General features: G+C 36.4%; 1 protein-coding gene across 2 annotated transcripts; it reads right to left on the bottom strand.

Moving 5' to 3' along the window:
* Window positions 1–1808: 1808 nt before the first annotated feature.
* LOC105055139 (uncharacterized) lies at window positions 1809–3700 on the bottom strand. 2 transcript variants are annotated; one of them, XM_073246738.1, is made up of 2 exons: window positions 2049–3700; window positions 1809–1898 (listed from the first exon to the last, which is right to left on the bottom strand). In XM_073246738.1, the coding sequence occupies exon 1, from the start codon at window positions 3656–3658 to the stop codon at window positions 2060–2062; it is 1599 nt and encodes a 532-aa protein (XP_073102839.1). In that variant the 5' UTR covers window positions 3659–3700; the 3' UTR covers window positions 1809–1898; window positions 2049–2059. The 2 variants fall into 2 exon arrangements, with proteins under 2 accessions (XP_073102839.1, XP_029123443.1); XM_029267610.2 differs by having other exon boundaries at window positions 1809–1873.
* Between the last annotated feature and the right edge of the window lie 10508 nt (window positions 3701–14208).

Raw genomic sequence — 14208 nt, 5'->3', positions numbered from 1 at the left:
GTTTTTTGTGTGGTCTGCTGTTTTGCCGCAGGATGCTGTGGACGTACGGAATCCGTGAAGAGAGAAAGAAGTGCGCGTTGCTAAGAGAGAAGGAGCAGAGCTCCTAGACAGCGGATGCTAGGCACTTTAGGAGTTCAGGGGATCTTTCGAAAGAGAGAGCTTTTGTGAGAAAACTTCTAATGAGAGAGAAATTGAGTGTACGAAGATTGAGGATGAGATCTTCTCTTGTAATTTTTTTTTTTCATAGTGAAGTTTGCATGTTCCGTGGAGGCGAGTCCTTTTGTGGCTGATCCACGTATTTTGATTGTTTTATTTTGTTTTTTCTTTCTTTCTGCTGCATCGCGTGGTACTGAAAAAATTTTGAGAGGTGATGTCCTGACCAGACATCCACCTAACAGTATAGTTCCTTAGCATAAAGCAAACCAAGTAGAGAGTTCCCAAAGCACAATTATCAGTTCTTTGAAGAAGGTCAAGATCCCCACAACATATATTATCTTACCTGCTTCTAAGGGAAGGAGAAAATCTGAAACAAAAAATTTTTCTCGAGGCACTTGAATCCCGCGAACCATGATCTTTGCCCACTTCAAGCTTCAGTTTAGATGAATAAAAAATTATGCTAAGATATGAATGAAATGCTTATATTAGTAAAGCTCATCTAAATATTTTAGCTTTCTTAATTGAATAGAGATTGTGCTTTCCAAGTGTCCTTTTTCTTTTTCTTTTCTTTTTTTTTTTTTTGCATATTATAGCATTTGCCACATATCTTTCTGCAAGTCTATCTGTAGGCTTTCGAGTTAATCACTACTTCATGCCCAAGGAAACATTATTACTTCCTTAAATGCAACAATTATGGAATTTCTGACCAACTCTTGAGATCTAAAATATACATGTAATTTCTGACCAACTCTCGAGACCTAAACATCTTTGCTGACAAATCCCTTTATTAAATCATCACTCATAGACATCAAAACAGATCATACTAGAAAGTAATTAGATCATGTAACATCAACACAAAGTTTTGATAATGCCTTGTGAATGTTAAAGGTGAATTCCGAACTAAAGTTTCTTTCTTTTTGGTTCGTCAATCTAATGAACTCTGAGTCCGTCGTGCATTGATGGATGTTGCAGTGCCTTTACTCATATATGCGTGTATGCTGATGGTGATAGTCATCTTAGTGAACCATTGACTCCAGAGTATTTGGAATCTGCAGAGGTCAACCATAATTCAAGCCTTGATTTGGGTTTGCATTATGTACAAAAGCTTAAGGGATGAATGTGGTATAGAATCAAATGTTACTTTTGTTAAAAGGCATGAATCAACTTAGTATCTTCCATGTTTCTATATTAGGTACTGCAATATGGTTATTGAGTCATATATAACGTTAAAATAGATATGATTTCCTTCTTTAAAAAATCAGCGACATGACCTTTACCGGACATGATTGTCTTAAACTGCCAAACATATTATATCAGCATATTCTCACATTCAACTAAAGATCGTTAGCAAGCGATCACTGGAAAAATACTTATAAGAAGATATTTTGCAGGAAGTGGGCATAATTGTGCATAAAATTCTACATTGCATAGGTGGTAGCAGTTAAAAAGTGAAGCTGCATCCATCATCTAAATAGTACAAAAAATAATACTTAAGCAGAGGCAGAATATTCAAGAGAATACACTAATGAAATGGGTTTCCAGCTAGATGTGGACATATCACACAAGACAGTGCATCATTTATTCAGGTAGCAGCCACAAAACAATGTCTTAGATCAGCAAAAATTACCTTTTCCCTTCCATATAGATAGAGGTTATGATATAACATTAGCAAATCCAATCTTTTCTTCCTTTTCCCTTCGTATAATTGTAACTTCAGCTGGGAGAATATGGAATTATGGTACCTTAATTGGGATATAGATACATTAAAACCCAAAGACCAATGCTGCTCATTAAATTCACAAAGAATGATTCTCTCTATAAGTTTGACTTTGTAACTAAGGGATGCAACACATACATTAAACTGGGGAGAAAACAGAAGCAACAGTCACTACCAAATTAGACCCTACAAAGGCCTGGAGATGAAACCTCTCTCTGCCATCTTCTCCATGAGCTCCTCATGCCTCCTCAGCTGACCTGCCCTTCTTAGTAGCGCCAGCAACGCCTCATATACAGGCTCTGTAGGCTTGAGGCACTTCTCCTCCACCATCTCCCTCATCATCTTGTACGCCTGCTTCCAGTGCCCTCTCCCACAGAATTCCAAAATAAGCACCCCATACGTGTTCACATTCGGCTCGATCCCCTCCTCCTCCATCTCCTGCTTCATCCTCAGCATCATATCCATCGACTTCTCCTTGCTAAACAGCTGCATTAGCAGATTATATGTGACAGTGTTCGGCCGACAACCGAGCTCCCTCATTCTGTTATAGAGTTTGTGTGCGGTGTTTATATTCCCAAGACTAAGAACACAGCGGAAAATGGCATTGAAAGTGTGGCAGTTTGGGGTGCACCCCTTGGCAGCCATCTGGTTGAGGACTTTAAGTGCAGCATGGAGGTTCTTCTGGCCCTTGCGGCAGTGGGCCTCGATGAGGAGGTTGTAGGTGATGACATCCGGCTCGCAAGCTAGCTGCTTCATCTGGTTATGCACCTGCAATGCCTGCTCCATTCGCCCGGCCTTGACGTGGGCCTGCATCAGGCTGTTGAACGTGGCAGCATTGGGCGAGCACCCGGCGTCAATCATCTGGCAGAAGAGCTCGTGGGCGCGAGGTAACTGGCCGGCTCGGCACATGGCGTCAATCACGGCAGTGTACGTGTACACATTGGGGGTGATGCCGTTGCTCCGCATCTCGGCGAAGACGCGCTCGGCCTCGTCGAGCCGGCCGGCGCGGCACCAGGCGTGGACAAGAGCGGTATAGAGGACGACGTCTGGGGGAAAGCGGTGCCTGAAGGAGTCGAAGAGGGACTGGGCCTCAGCTGCAAGTCGCTTCTTGGCAAGGACAGCAAGGAGGGAGGCGAAAGTTTGGGGGTCGGGGTCGACGCCATAGTCGGGCATGCGGCTGAAGGCGCGGGCGGCGTCCTCGGGGAGGCCGGCGCGGACGTAGCGGCGGATGAGGCTCATGAAAATCTGTTTTTGGATGGGGATTTCGAGGGAGCGCATTCTGTCGAGCTGGTGCCAGGCAATGTCGAAGTGGTGGAGCTTGCCCGCCAGGTCGATGAGCTCGGCGAAGGCGGGGCAGAGGGAGGGGGAGGGGGGAATGGAGGAAAGCCACCAGTTGAAGAAGGCGAGTGCTTGGCGGAAGGGAACGCCGTGGCGGAGGGAGGAGAGGCGGTCGAGAAGGGCGCAGGCGAGGGCGAGGGAGGGGGGACAGAAGGGTGAGAGTAGGGAGAAGGAGGAGGAGAGGGAGGGGATCGTGAGCTCCGAGGGAGGGGCAAAGGTGGGATCGGGGTTGGGGTTGGCCCGGTAGTGGTCTTTGATAAGGGCATGGAGCTTCTCGAGGAGGTTGGCCTCCGCGGCGGAGAGGGGGGCGGCGGCGGCGGCGGCGGCTGTGGTGGCGGGACTTGGGGTTCGGTCGAAGTCGGGGAGAGAAGAGCAGGTGGAGAGAGGTGTGATGAGGCGCAGGAGAATAGAGGAAGAGGAAGGCGGCTTGGGTTTGAGGAAAGCCATGGCTGGCGCTGCCGGGGGTCGAAGAGGAGTAGGGGTTTTGTCTTGGAGGGTTTTAGTAGAAGTCCACAGGTGATGGATGATGGTTGGCTCGAACCATGCTCAGGTTTGGGCTTTGGGTTAAGGCCTAATATGGTCTATTTTGATCAAATAAGATTTCAATCCTGTAAGTGGTCTGATTTTGTTATGCCCACCTTATGATTGGTGCAATCTCCTAAGTTGGGATGATGCTGAAAGTCCAAACACACCTTGATTATGATTTGAGTGGGATTCCTTGAGTTAATAGTGCCTCTTGGCTACGCTATATAAAGGCATTGCCAAATTTCGAATCTTGTATCGTGGCTAGTTATTAGTTAATGAGTTTCTTGGTTGGTATTTCTCTCCATTTTTCTTTTGTTCTTAATTGGTCGAGATCAGGATACGATGCTATCAATGTCAAAATGATGAAGAAAATTTCATTACACTGATGCGTATTGAAGCTCTAGACCAATGAAGGCAATGCTCTCCATTTTTGTTCTTAATTGGTCTACATCATGATACGAGACTAACAATGTCAAAAGGAGGAAGAAAATTTCATTGCACCAAGGTATATGGATCCTCTATGCCAACGAAGGCAATGGATTTTTTGTCTTTTTTTTTAATCATCATCATCTTCCCATTATCAATCTAGTTTCATTCCTTCAACAGGCAAGGTTGTGTTTCTTCTTTTCTTATTCTATATGTATTTATATGCGCACTACTTCTTGCAATCTACTAAGAAAAATACATGTTTATATATGTGATATGTTAGGATTTGATGTCTCAAGATTCGATCCACATTGAATCCACAACGAGATCTGCGATGAAAAATGGAGTCCAACGAGATCAAGATCACCTTAAACGGAGCTCGAACGGAGGAGATACGTGCAAGAGAAGTCGGTACGGAACTCGAGACGGCGACGGATTGCCGGCGGCCGGCGGCGGGCCAGTGGAGTGGCGGTAGGTGGCGGGATGCCGCCCAGCGTGCAGCAGCACTGGCCAGGAGCACAGGGTGCGGCCTGGCGTAGGGCGCGTGGCCCAGGCGCGGGTGCACGCTTGGCCCGGGTCACTTCAGGAGTTCAGGAGGGTCTTCCTAGAAAGAGCTTTTGCGAGGAAAAATTTCTTGTGAGGGAGAAATTGGATGTACGAAAGTTGAGGGTGAGATCTCCTTTTGTAATATTTCTTTTTTCATAGTGAAGTTTGCATGCCTCGTGGAGGTGAGTCTTTTTTGACTGATCCACGTATTTAATTATTTTTTATTTTATTTTTTCTTTCTTCCTGCTGCATCGTACAGTACCGAAAAGATCTTAGGAGGTTATGTCCTGATCAGACATCTACCCAACAGTGATACCCATATATCTAGTATCATACAAAGCTTATATGCATGGAACATTATAATTATCTTATTTTTTGAAAATTTTATATTTTCTGTTGAGTTTGGATATGGTCAATATATATATATATATATATATATATATATATATATATCTCGTAAAGTTCATTGACTCAAGTAATCCGGTGTAAGTCATAGAACTAAAGTGTAGTTTGGGTTAGAAAGTTATGCTCAAATTATTGAAAGTTGTGCAGAGATTATGGTTGAAATAAGGTTGCTTGACACATGATTCCACTTTCAAATTTTTAGTTATTATTTTATGTATATAAATATGGCCAATATTACACTGTTTGGGTGCATCGAGCAAGGAGTCCAATTCATTTTACAGAACTCAAGTTTGAGATCTAACTTACAAGTTATAGCTGATTTTTTCTGAATGCTATGCTTAGCATATTGTTCCCAAGGTAGAATTCTACAATGAGATGGTTCTAATGGTAAAAAGCATGTCGTCAAAATCCTTTTTAAGCATTTAGTTGATAGTTCCTTCTTATTAGAGTCACCTAATAATGGGAACTTGCTGTGAAATTTTTTATATCCATTTTAGAGCTTTTGAATAAAGGTCCATGATACCAGAAGTGATATCTATGTTAGTAAGACAGCAATATGGTATGATATGATACCATGCTATATCATTTTGGTATGTACTGACAAAAAGAGATCATAGGAGAGGGATAAGAGAAGAGAGAGAGAGGTGAGGGAGGGAGAGAGATGAAGAGAATGATAGAGAGGATTTGGGAGACAGAGAGGGAGGAGAGAGGCTCCTCTAGCACTATGTACCAAAGGTTTGACCCCTATTTCATTTAAAGAGAGAGAAAAAGAGAGAGGGAGGGAGAGGGAAGCGAGGGGAGAGAGAGGCTTTCGAGAGCTCTTCTCCTCCAACGAGGTGCAATAGGGCGAAGCCCCTATTTTATTTTGAGATATGGATTTCATGCTCTTTATATATATATATATATATATATATATATATATATATATATATATATATATATATATATATATATATAATTTATGCCTTGCTAGAGGACAGGGGGGCTCGAATGCTCTCTCCCCTCCCTCTGTATCTCTCTCCCTTCCTCTATCTCTCTCTCTCTCCCCTTTTTCCTCTATCCCTCTCTCACTAATGTCTAGAAATGTGAGGTAGAACCATCCTGATCTTCTCTTCGTATAGTTTGGTGTGCCTCGAATTGACTGATTTAGGACGATAAAGCGAACCTAATTTCAAATCAGATCATTCTAATAGCAGAAATTTGTCATCAAATTCAAAATTTTCAATAAATCTTATCCTAATTAAACTTAAGATGAGTTTTAATTGCTCCAATGCAACTTCCTGCTATTTGAGGGTTTCAATGGCAAATTTCTATTGCCATAACCTCTTTTGCATAGATTAGGTAGGAGTAACCACCTTATGTCATCCTGATTTCAAATATTCTAATTTTGACTAGGTTTTTTAGCTCATCCATCCTCAGAAATGCCTACCAAAAAAATCCCCTACTCCACCACTCCAAGCATCATTTCCTCCACCTAGAAAATTCCTTCTTAAAGAGTGAGCGATATGAGCTTTGTTTGGGGAAGAGTAAAGGATCCCCAATAGTCCTCTCTAGAGTGCAGCTGGGTGCTAGAGCAATGACAAACCAAAAAAGTTTCTTCGATCTTCTCCATAATTTGGCTCTTTCTTTCCCTCTCCCTCTTTCTCACACACCCTTTTTTTCTTTTTTAATTATTTTTTTTATTTTAATTTCAAGCATGCTTCATAGTTGATTCTTGTATTATATGTCATTCATTTTTCAATCCTATTTTTCATTTGGTATTTTTAATAGAGGAGGAATTGTGGCCTCCATCTGCTTCCTCCTCTTCCAATCCCCAAGCTATGTTTCTTTTATATTTTTGTCAATCTTTCATGCATGTATTAAATAATTTGCTTCATTATATAAACTAATTTCTCTCCATTTTGTTATTGTTTTTTGCAATCATTCTACGAAAACCTCTAAGCTAAGCATACTCTTGTTAGATGTATGTCCTAGAAATCAATTGTTGGCTGACATATTTTATAATTTCAAGATCTAATTTTATACTTATAAAATATTTTTTAATAATAAAAGATATTTTTATTTTCAATCATGTTTTGATATCCATAATTTACCTTTGAAATTAACAAAGATGATTTTATATATTTTTAAAATATTAAAATTTGAGACATACATTATTAGTGGTTAATTTTTAAATACTTCCAATCGAAAGATCATCATGATAGATAGTGATCAATTTATTTAAGATCGGTGCACGGATCACCTCCCTTCTGAGTAGATGAGTCTTGAGTCTACGGTGTAAAGACATTGGGATGAGAGTGCAGGTGATTGTTAGAGAATAATTTATCCTGAGCATGATCAATATAAAAAATTACTTGGATGTCTACTCACCCGTCAGTGGTCTTTTCGATATTGCAGTAGTGTGAATGGTCCTTTGATTTATGGTGCATTGGCTATTTGCAGTAAGGCTGTTGGGTTTGACTGTACTTAAACTTGATCCCTAGCCATTCGGATCCTTGCAGTGTATATTGACTTCAATGGATTCAGATTCGCTGTTAGGAGTAGAATGTATCTAGATGAAATTTATTAATCTTGGTATAAAAGGAGTAGCCTTATGTGATTCGTAAAATAGAGTTTAGAAAGTTTTTGATCAAAGCAAGTGTAAATATTGAAAAAAAAAATTTATGAGATTCACAAGTAAACTTGAGTTGAGCCAATCTGACATAGAACTGATATTGGGGCTTGACGAGTTCTTCATGGCCTCCGTCAAGTTGACACTCATGATAGAAAGATTAAATCACATAGTAACTGCACCTAAAAGTTTAATACTTTTATTCTGCTGGGTTACCACTACATGCTGCTAGGTGTCAATGATGGATTGTGAGACTCGTCGATCATCATATCGTCTTGATGATTGATGATCCTCGAAAGATAAAATTGAAATTATTTCAATCCATCGAAAGAAATTTCGATGATATTGTGATAGAGATCATAATATATCTCACTATCAGATAAAATAGAACCTACGGGATCACATACAAAAAAAATTTCTGTCTGATTAGATGGCTGATTAACGATTATGAATCGTTAAAGGATAAAATCTTCAATGTGATCGATGATTAATTTTATGCATAAATTATAATAAAATAATTTACTAATGGTTAGTGAATTATTGAAAGATTAACTGATAATTCGATTGCTAATTGACTCAATTTGATTGAACAATGAGGTTTGCATCAAGTCTAATTGAATTGGATTCAATTAGGTTTGACCTAATTAGGTTATGAGATGACCTAATTGCTTAGAAAGATTAATTTTTGATTTAATCAGGATTTGGATTCAATTAATTTTTAATTTGATTAAGATTTAATTGAGAGTTTGGGAGCCTTATATGATTGGGTTACTAATCTAGTTGGGCTTAACCAAATAAGATTTGGATAGAGTTTAAATTGAAATAACCTAAGAGTCCATAGTAAGTTGGACATCTCCCCATGCACCACCTTACTCCCACGTCGATTACTTTTCATACTAATTCACTTTTGCATAAAGAAATTATTGAAAAATATATCCTAAAGCCAATCATCTAGGTTGTAGATAATTGTGCTCCATACATGTATATGAATTATAAATTGATAAATATTATCTGACAGATTCATCATAAAGAATATATCTTCTTAAAAAAAACTCATATGTTATGATAAAGTTTTTAGAGTTACTTTCAAAATGATAAAGAAAGATTTATCATGTTGTTCTTAAATCCTACTCATGATTAAATAATATAATTATGACAAGAACGATAATTGCATCGAGTGTAGACCGTTATGTACTATATTAGTTAGTTATTCTCTTAACCAAGATATGTGGTAATATGGGTATGACATACGGATGAAGTATAAAAGTATGTTTTATTGAGCATGACCAACTTCAGAGCACTCTGCTGTCAAGGGTTGCTTTGATGGGATATGGGTATAAGTATCCCTCTGACCTGAGGCTACCTCGGTGACTTGCAAGCAACTCATTGTACTTTGATACTGGACTATCTAAATTTTTAATTCAATGATGGAAGATTTTTAGGTACAGTCAAGTACTTGTGAAGTCTGAGTACGAGTCAAGATGAGATTAACCGCACCAAATAAAATTAGAGATGATGCATCACTGTATTTCAATTCAGCAAAACTCTAACCAAAATAGTCATAGTGAGAAGTTATAGGATTTTTGAGATTGAGACACAATATGGACCACTCATCTAGGATTGACAATTTAACCCTAAGTCGTCTTTGAGCATTGAGAGTTAAAGAGATGAATTATATGGTAACTATATCCATATAGGTTCTTGAGTGTTGCTGGACATATATTCGGTCTATCCGGACGTCGGATTCTATTACTAGATGGTTATATCGATTAGTATAAAAATTATTCTTATGCTACAGGCTTAGGTTCAAACCTATGGGGTCACACACATAAAAGTACCTGTCTGATCAAATGGCTGATTGACGATTATAAATCATTGAAGGATTTAATTATCAATGTGATTAATAATTAATCCTGTGCAAAGATTGCAATAAATTATTTACTAAGGATTGATAAATTAGAAAAATAATTAGTTAACAATTTGATTGTTAATTGGCTCTATTTGATTAAACAATAGAGATTGGATCAAATCTAATTGAATTGGATTCAATTAAGTTTAATTTTAATTGATTGGATCAAGCCCTAATGGATAACATGGTTTATTCTAATTGATCTTAGGGATACAAATCAGATTTAATTGAAAATAATTTAATTTAATTTGATTTAACTTTGATTAGATCAAATCTTATAGGATAATAGGTTTGATCGGATCAAGCCCTATTGATCAAAAGCTTTCCTGATATCCAATAAGATGAGAGAAAAATGCTTCTCATAGATGAGATTTTAATCTAACTAATTTTCTAATTGGATTAGAGCCTATTTGATTTTCTAATTCGATTAGGATCTAATTACTTAGTTTGTTATAATTAATTTCTAAATTGATTAGGATTGATCCTAAAATTAGTTAGAGTTTGACTAAGAATTATGAGTCCTATTTGGAATAGGACTTAACCAACTCTTAACAAACCCATATGGTATTAAATTCTCCACGCCTCCTCTCCTTTCACCATGAGAACCCCCACCCAAAGAAGATGCCGCATGCCCTTTGTTATCCTATGAGAAAAATAGCGCCTCCTCCTTCTTTCTTGTCACCAAGTTTTTAGGAGACGGACGTCCAACCCATATCCTCCTATATGAAGCCCCTGGTTCAAGCCCCATTGGAAAGAATTTTTTATGACTTTCTTTACTTGTTCTTAGGTGTCAAAGAGGATCTCCTTTGCTGGTTTTACAGTAGAAAAATAAGGAAGAAAAGTTTTTCCTAACAAAAGGAAGATAAGAAAGAAGAAAGAGTCTTCTTTCTAGTGCGTAGCCTTAGAGAAAAAGAAGTTCTTCTCTTTGATTTTTTTTATTTTTTAATATAAAAATTAGATTAAATTTAATTTTTAACATAAAAATTTAGAGAAAAAATATCAAAAAAATCTGGTTGGGCGTTGGGGGCTTCCCAGGGCTCTAAATCATGAAGAAAAGGGAGAAAAAAAGAGGAGAACGATTTTTCTCTTGGATCATTCCTTTTTGGTTCTTTTAGAGCTTAGAATGTCATATTATTTTTTGTATAAAAAATAAGATTAGATCTAATTTTTATCACGATAAATCAAAGAAGAAAAGTTCTTTCTGAAGGCGTGAAAGGAAGAGAGAAAGATTTTCTCTTGTGCGTGGGAGAATTAAGAAAAAAAGATTCTTCTCTTGATCTCTATTGTAAATATCTGATGTGTGAATTTAAGAAAAAAAAGGAGAGAATCTTTTTATTCTTTATCTTCTTCATGTTTCTCTTAAATCAGCTAATAAAAGATGTCTCACGAGCTAGTACTTTCGGAGATATCGATCAGCATAAGGGCTTCGTGTGGATATCTGTAGAGATCAGACGCGTATACTAAGCATCATGAAGAACCAACTACCATAGATTTTGGATGCGGTGATCTATTATTTGTACTCAGATATCGAGTTTTAAACTCAATTTATATTTAGATATGATCTAAATATAATATAAATAAGATCTATGTTTGCTGAATTTTAAATTTTAGATTTACATACATGTATATTAGTTCATATTATAGATCTTGTATGGTAATTTTAGATTTGATCTATACATACATTATAGATTAAATTATTTAATCTATGTATGTTCTGCTGTAAAATTTTAAAAATACATATATAAAACTGTCATGCTTCTCTTCAAATAGTATCAAAGCGAAGGTTCGTTATGATATGAACATATATGCATGTAGAGTTAAAATCTAGATTTAGTAATGTATGGAATGTGTTATAATTTGATTTTAAATATGATCTAATGTAAAAATTAGATCTGATATAATTTAGATTAGATCTAAATTTTTGTATATATGATATATGAGCAGATTAGATGATCCGATTAGTAAGTACTTGGATTGGGTTGATCACTAAGTCATCCGATCATCGGAGTAAAAAAGATTTAAAAGTTCTCTCTTCCTATTCAATAGGGTACTCTTATGGTGTGTAGGGGTGCCATGTGATTTAATCCCATGAAAAAGAATACAAAATGAAGAACTTATTTTTTTGCAAAATCTTAGATGTTGAAACCCTAAGATTTATTGTATATGATACAAAGCTTGAGTTGTATGAAAAGTAAAACATCTAATCTATATGATTAAAATTATTTTGATCATAAAAAATAAAATTTAAAATCATAAAATATTTAGATATGATCTAAAAATTTGTTTATGATTGATTTTATTTCAGTTTATGTGAGAATTTTCAGATCTGAAACTATATCATATCTGTTGACATGCCAACTGAGCCGACTTAGTTTTGAACTTAATCGATCTAGTCTCCTGATTTAGTCGGCTTAGTACTGACTGACCCAATTCAGTTGTCTCAAGCCGAATAGTAATAGTTACTGTTTATGATCAGTTGGTCGACTAAGTATCAGACTTAGTCGATCCACTGAAGTAAGCCGACTCAGTTCAGGGGTGAGCCGACTTAATTTTCAGAACAAAAAATTTTACATAAAAATGATGTAAAATTATTTTATAAAATTAAAATAGTTCAATTAATAATCTTAACTCATGTTAATACTATATTTAATTAAGAATTAAGAAATATATTTTAGATCTAGAATTATGATTAAAGATCTAATGATATTGTATAAAATATGGGATATAGGTTAGCTCAAATCAGACCCTTTTAATTGGGTTAGACCTAAGGTTAAAAGTCAAAAACTTAATGGACTAAAAGCGTAGCTAATTTGATCTAACCAATGGTTGACTTAGATTAGATCAAGGGTACTCTAGATCTAATATAATAATTGTAGAAGGTCGAGTCCATATCTTTGATTAAACCATATGGATCTTGATTATGGCTCGATGGTTGAGTCCGAGTCATTAAGTTGATTAGATTACTGAATGATTCGAATTGACCCATGACATTAAGGTTAATCAGTATGACTGATTTAGGTATTCTGGATCAACTTATCTCTAGTCCTTCTCATGACTTGGTGAAGTTAGCGGGAGGATTTATGATTTACCGATTGGATCAGCTAGTCACTAGTCCTTTTCATGATTTGGTGAAGTCAGTAGAAGGATTTATGACTTGTAGGTCGACTGATATCTTATAAAATATATTAACCAAATTTTTTAAATTATTAAATTCATAAAATGAGCAAGTTACGAGGATAATTAGATCATAGCCTCCCATTAAGGTGAATGATAATGGGTCAATTACTTCAGATTAACATTGCAGGCGCCATCAGTCTGGTATTTCTCTGAATGATAGAATTATTATTCATCATATGCTGATTTAGTTGAGTTTCTTTGATGATGGTCAGGTTGGCCGAACCTTCTTTGGGCCTGATCATTCATTAGTTAGAATCACTGAGTAGGTTTATGTTAATGGTTTGCCCTAATCGGAACTTTCAATAGAGGTCCATCACCTACTGAAATAAAACTTGGGATAAAATTACCTATTAAAAATTATTTGGTGAAATAATTAGCTAAAAACCTACCCATATGATGTACATGGGTGAGCCGACCAAAGTCGGACTCATGTGTAACTGTGTGGATTCTAGTATCCGCTAAAAAATTAAAGTAATTTTTTGAATTGAAAGTAGAAGCTGACAATTCATATAAAATAGTGAAAGAATCTTTAGACTAAAGTCTAAGTCTTTAGGCTTAAAATAGTTCATATACAAATAGGCTAATTATTCTCTTTTCAAAAATGACTAAAAAATTATCGCTCTGCTCACTATTAGATAGTGACAACGTTATCGGACCTAACTTCGGTAGTCAGTATCAGAAGTTGAATATAATTTTTGAGCTGAATTGATCAAGAAGTCTAAGACTAACCCAAACAGACCTAAAAGAGAAATCAACAAATGTGGTTGGTCAAAATAGTTATATGATAACTTCTTAAATTTTTTTTATTAGTAATATTACTACCTAGATATTAGATACCAACAGTACAAATCATATTTGTAATTAGTTGCAAAGATTTCAGGATAGTAGGAGATTTGAAAATGATGAGAGACTCCTAAATATAAGAGATGGAAGTTTGTTCTAGTCCTAACATTAGAAATTATTGAGCTTGTTTTCAACCCTGACAATGTCATTTTAAGTGATTGTCACTACTGTCCAATCTTACTGATTGTGTCAATAAGAATGATTATTGTGATATCATTGTGAATGATACTGCAATAATGAGTGGATAATTGAAAATGATATATACTCAGTACCATAGTCTGTTAGTATAATGTACACATCTAACTAGCATCCTAGATTAGATAATATCACTGAAGCTTACTTTTGGTATAGTTGATTTAGTCATCTTTTATTGAAAAGGATGAATAAGCTAGTGATATTCCGAGTTTGGTACATATTGATGTATTTGCACTCATGAATATAAGTGCCAGAAAAGGATTTTACTATATTAAAATCTTAGATGACCTATCTTGGTATGGATGCATCTTGTTTATGAAGCATAAGTTTGAATCAGTTAAAATGTTCAAACAATTTCGT

This window comes from Elaeis guineensis, chromosome 12 (genome assembly GCF_000442705.2).
Source record: "Elaeis guineensis isolate ETL-2024a chromosome 12, EG11, whole genome shotgun sequence".
In the NCBI taxonomy this organism is placed as follows: domain Eukaryota; kingdom Viridiplantae; phylum Streptophyta; class Magnoliopsida; order Arecales; family Arecaceae; genus Elaeis; species Elaeis guineensis.
This window is presented reverse-complemented; position numbering and strand designations above follow the sequence as displayed.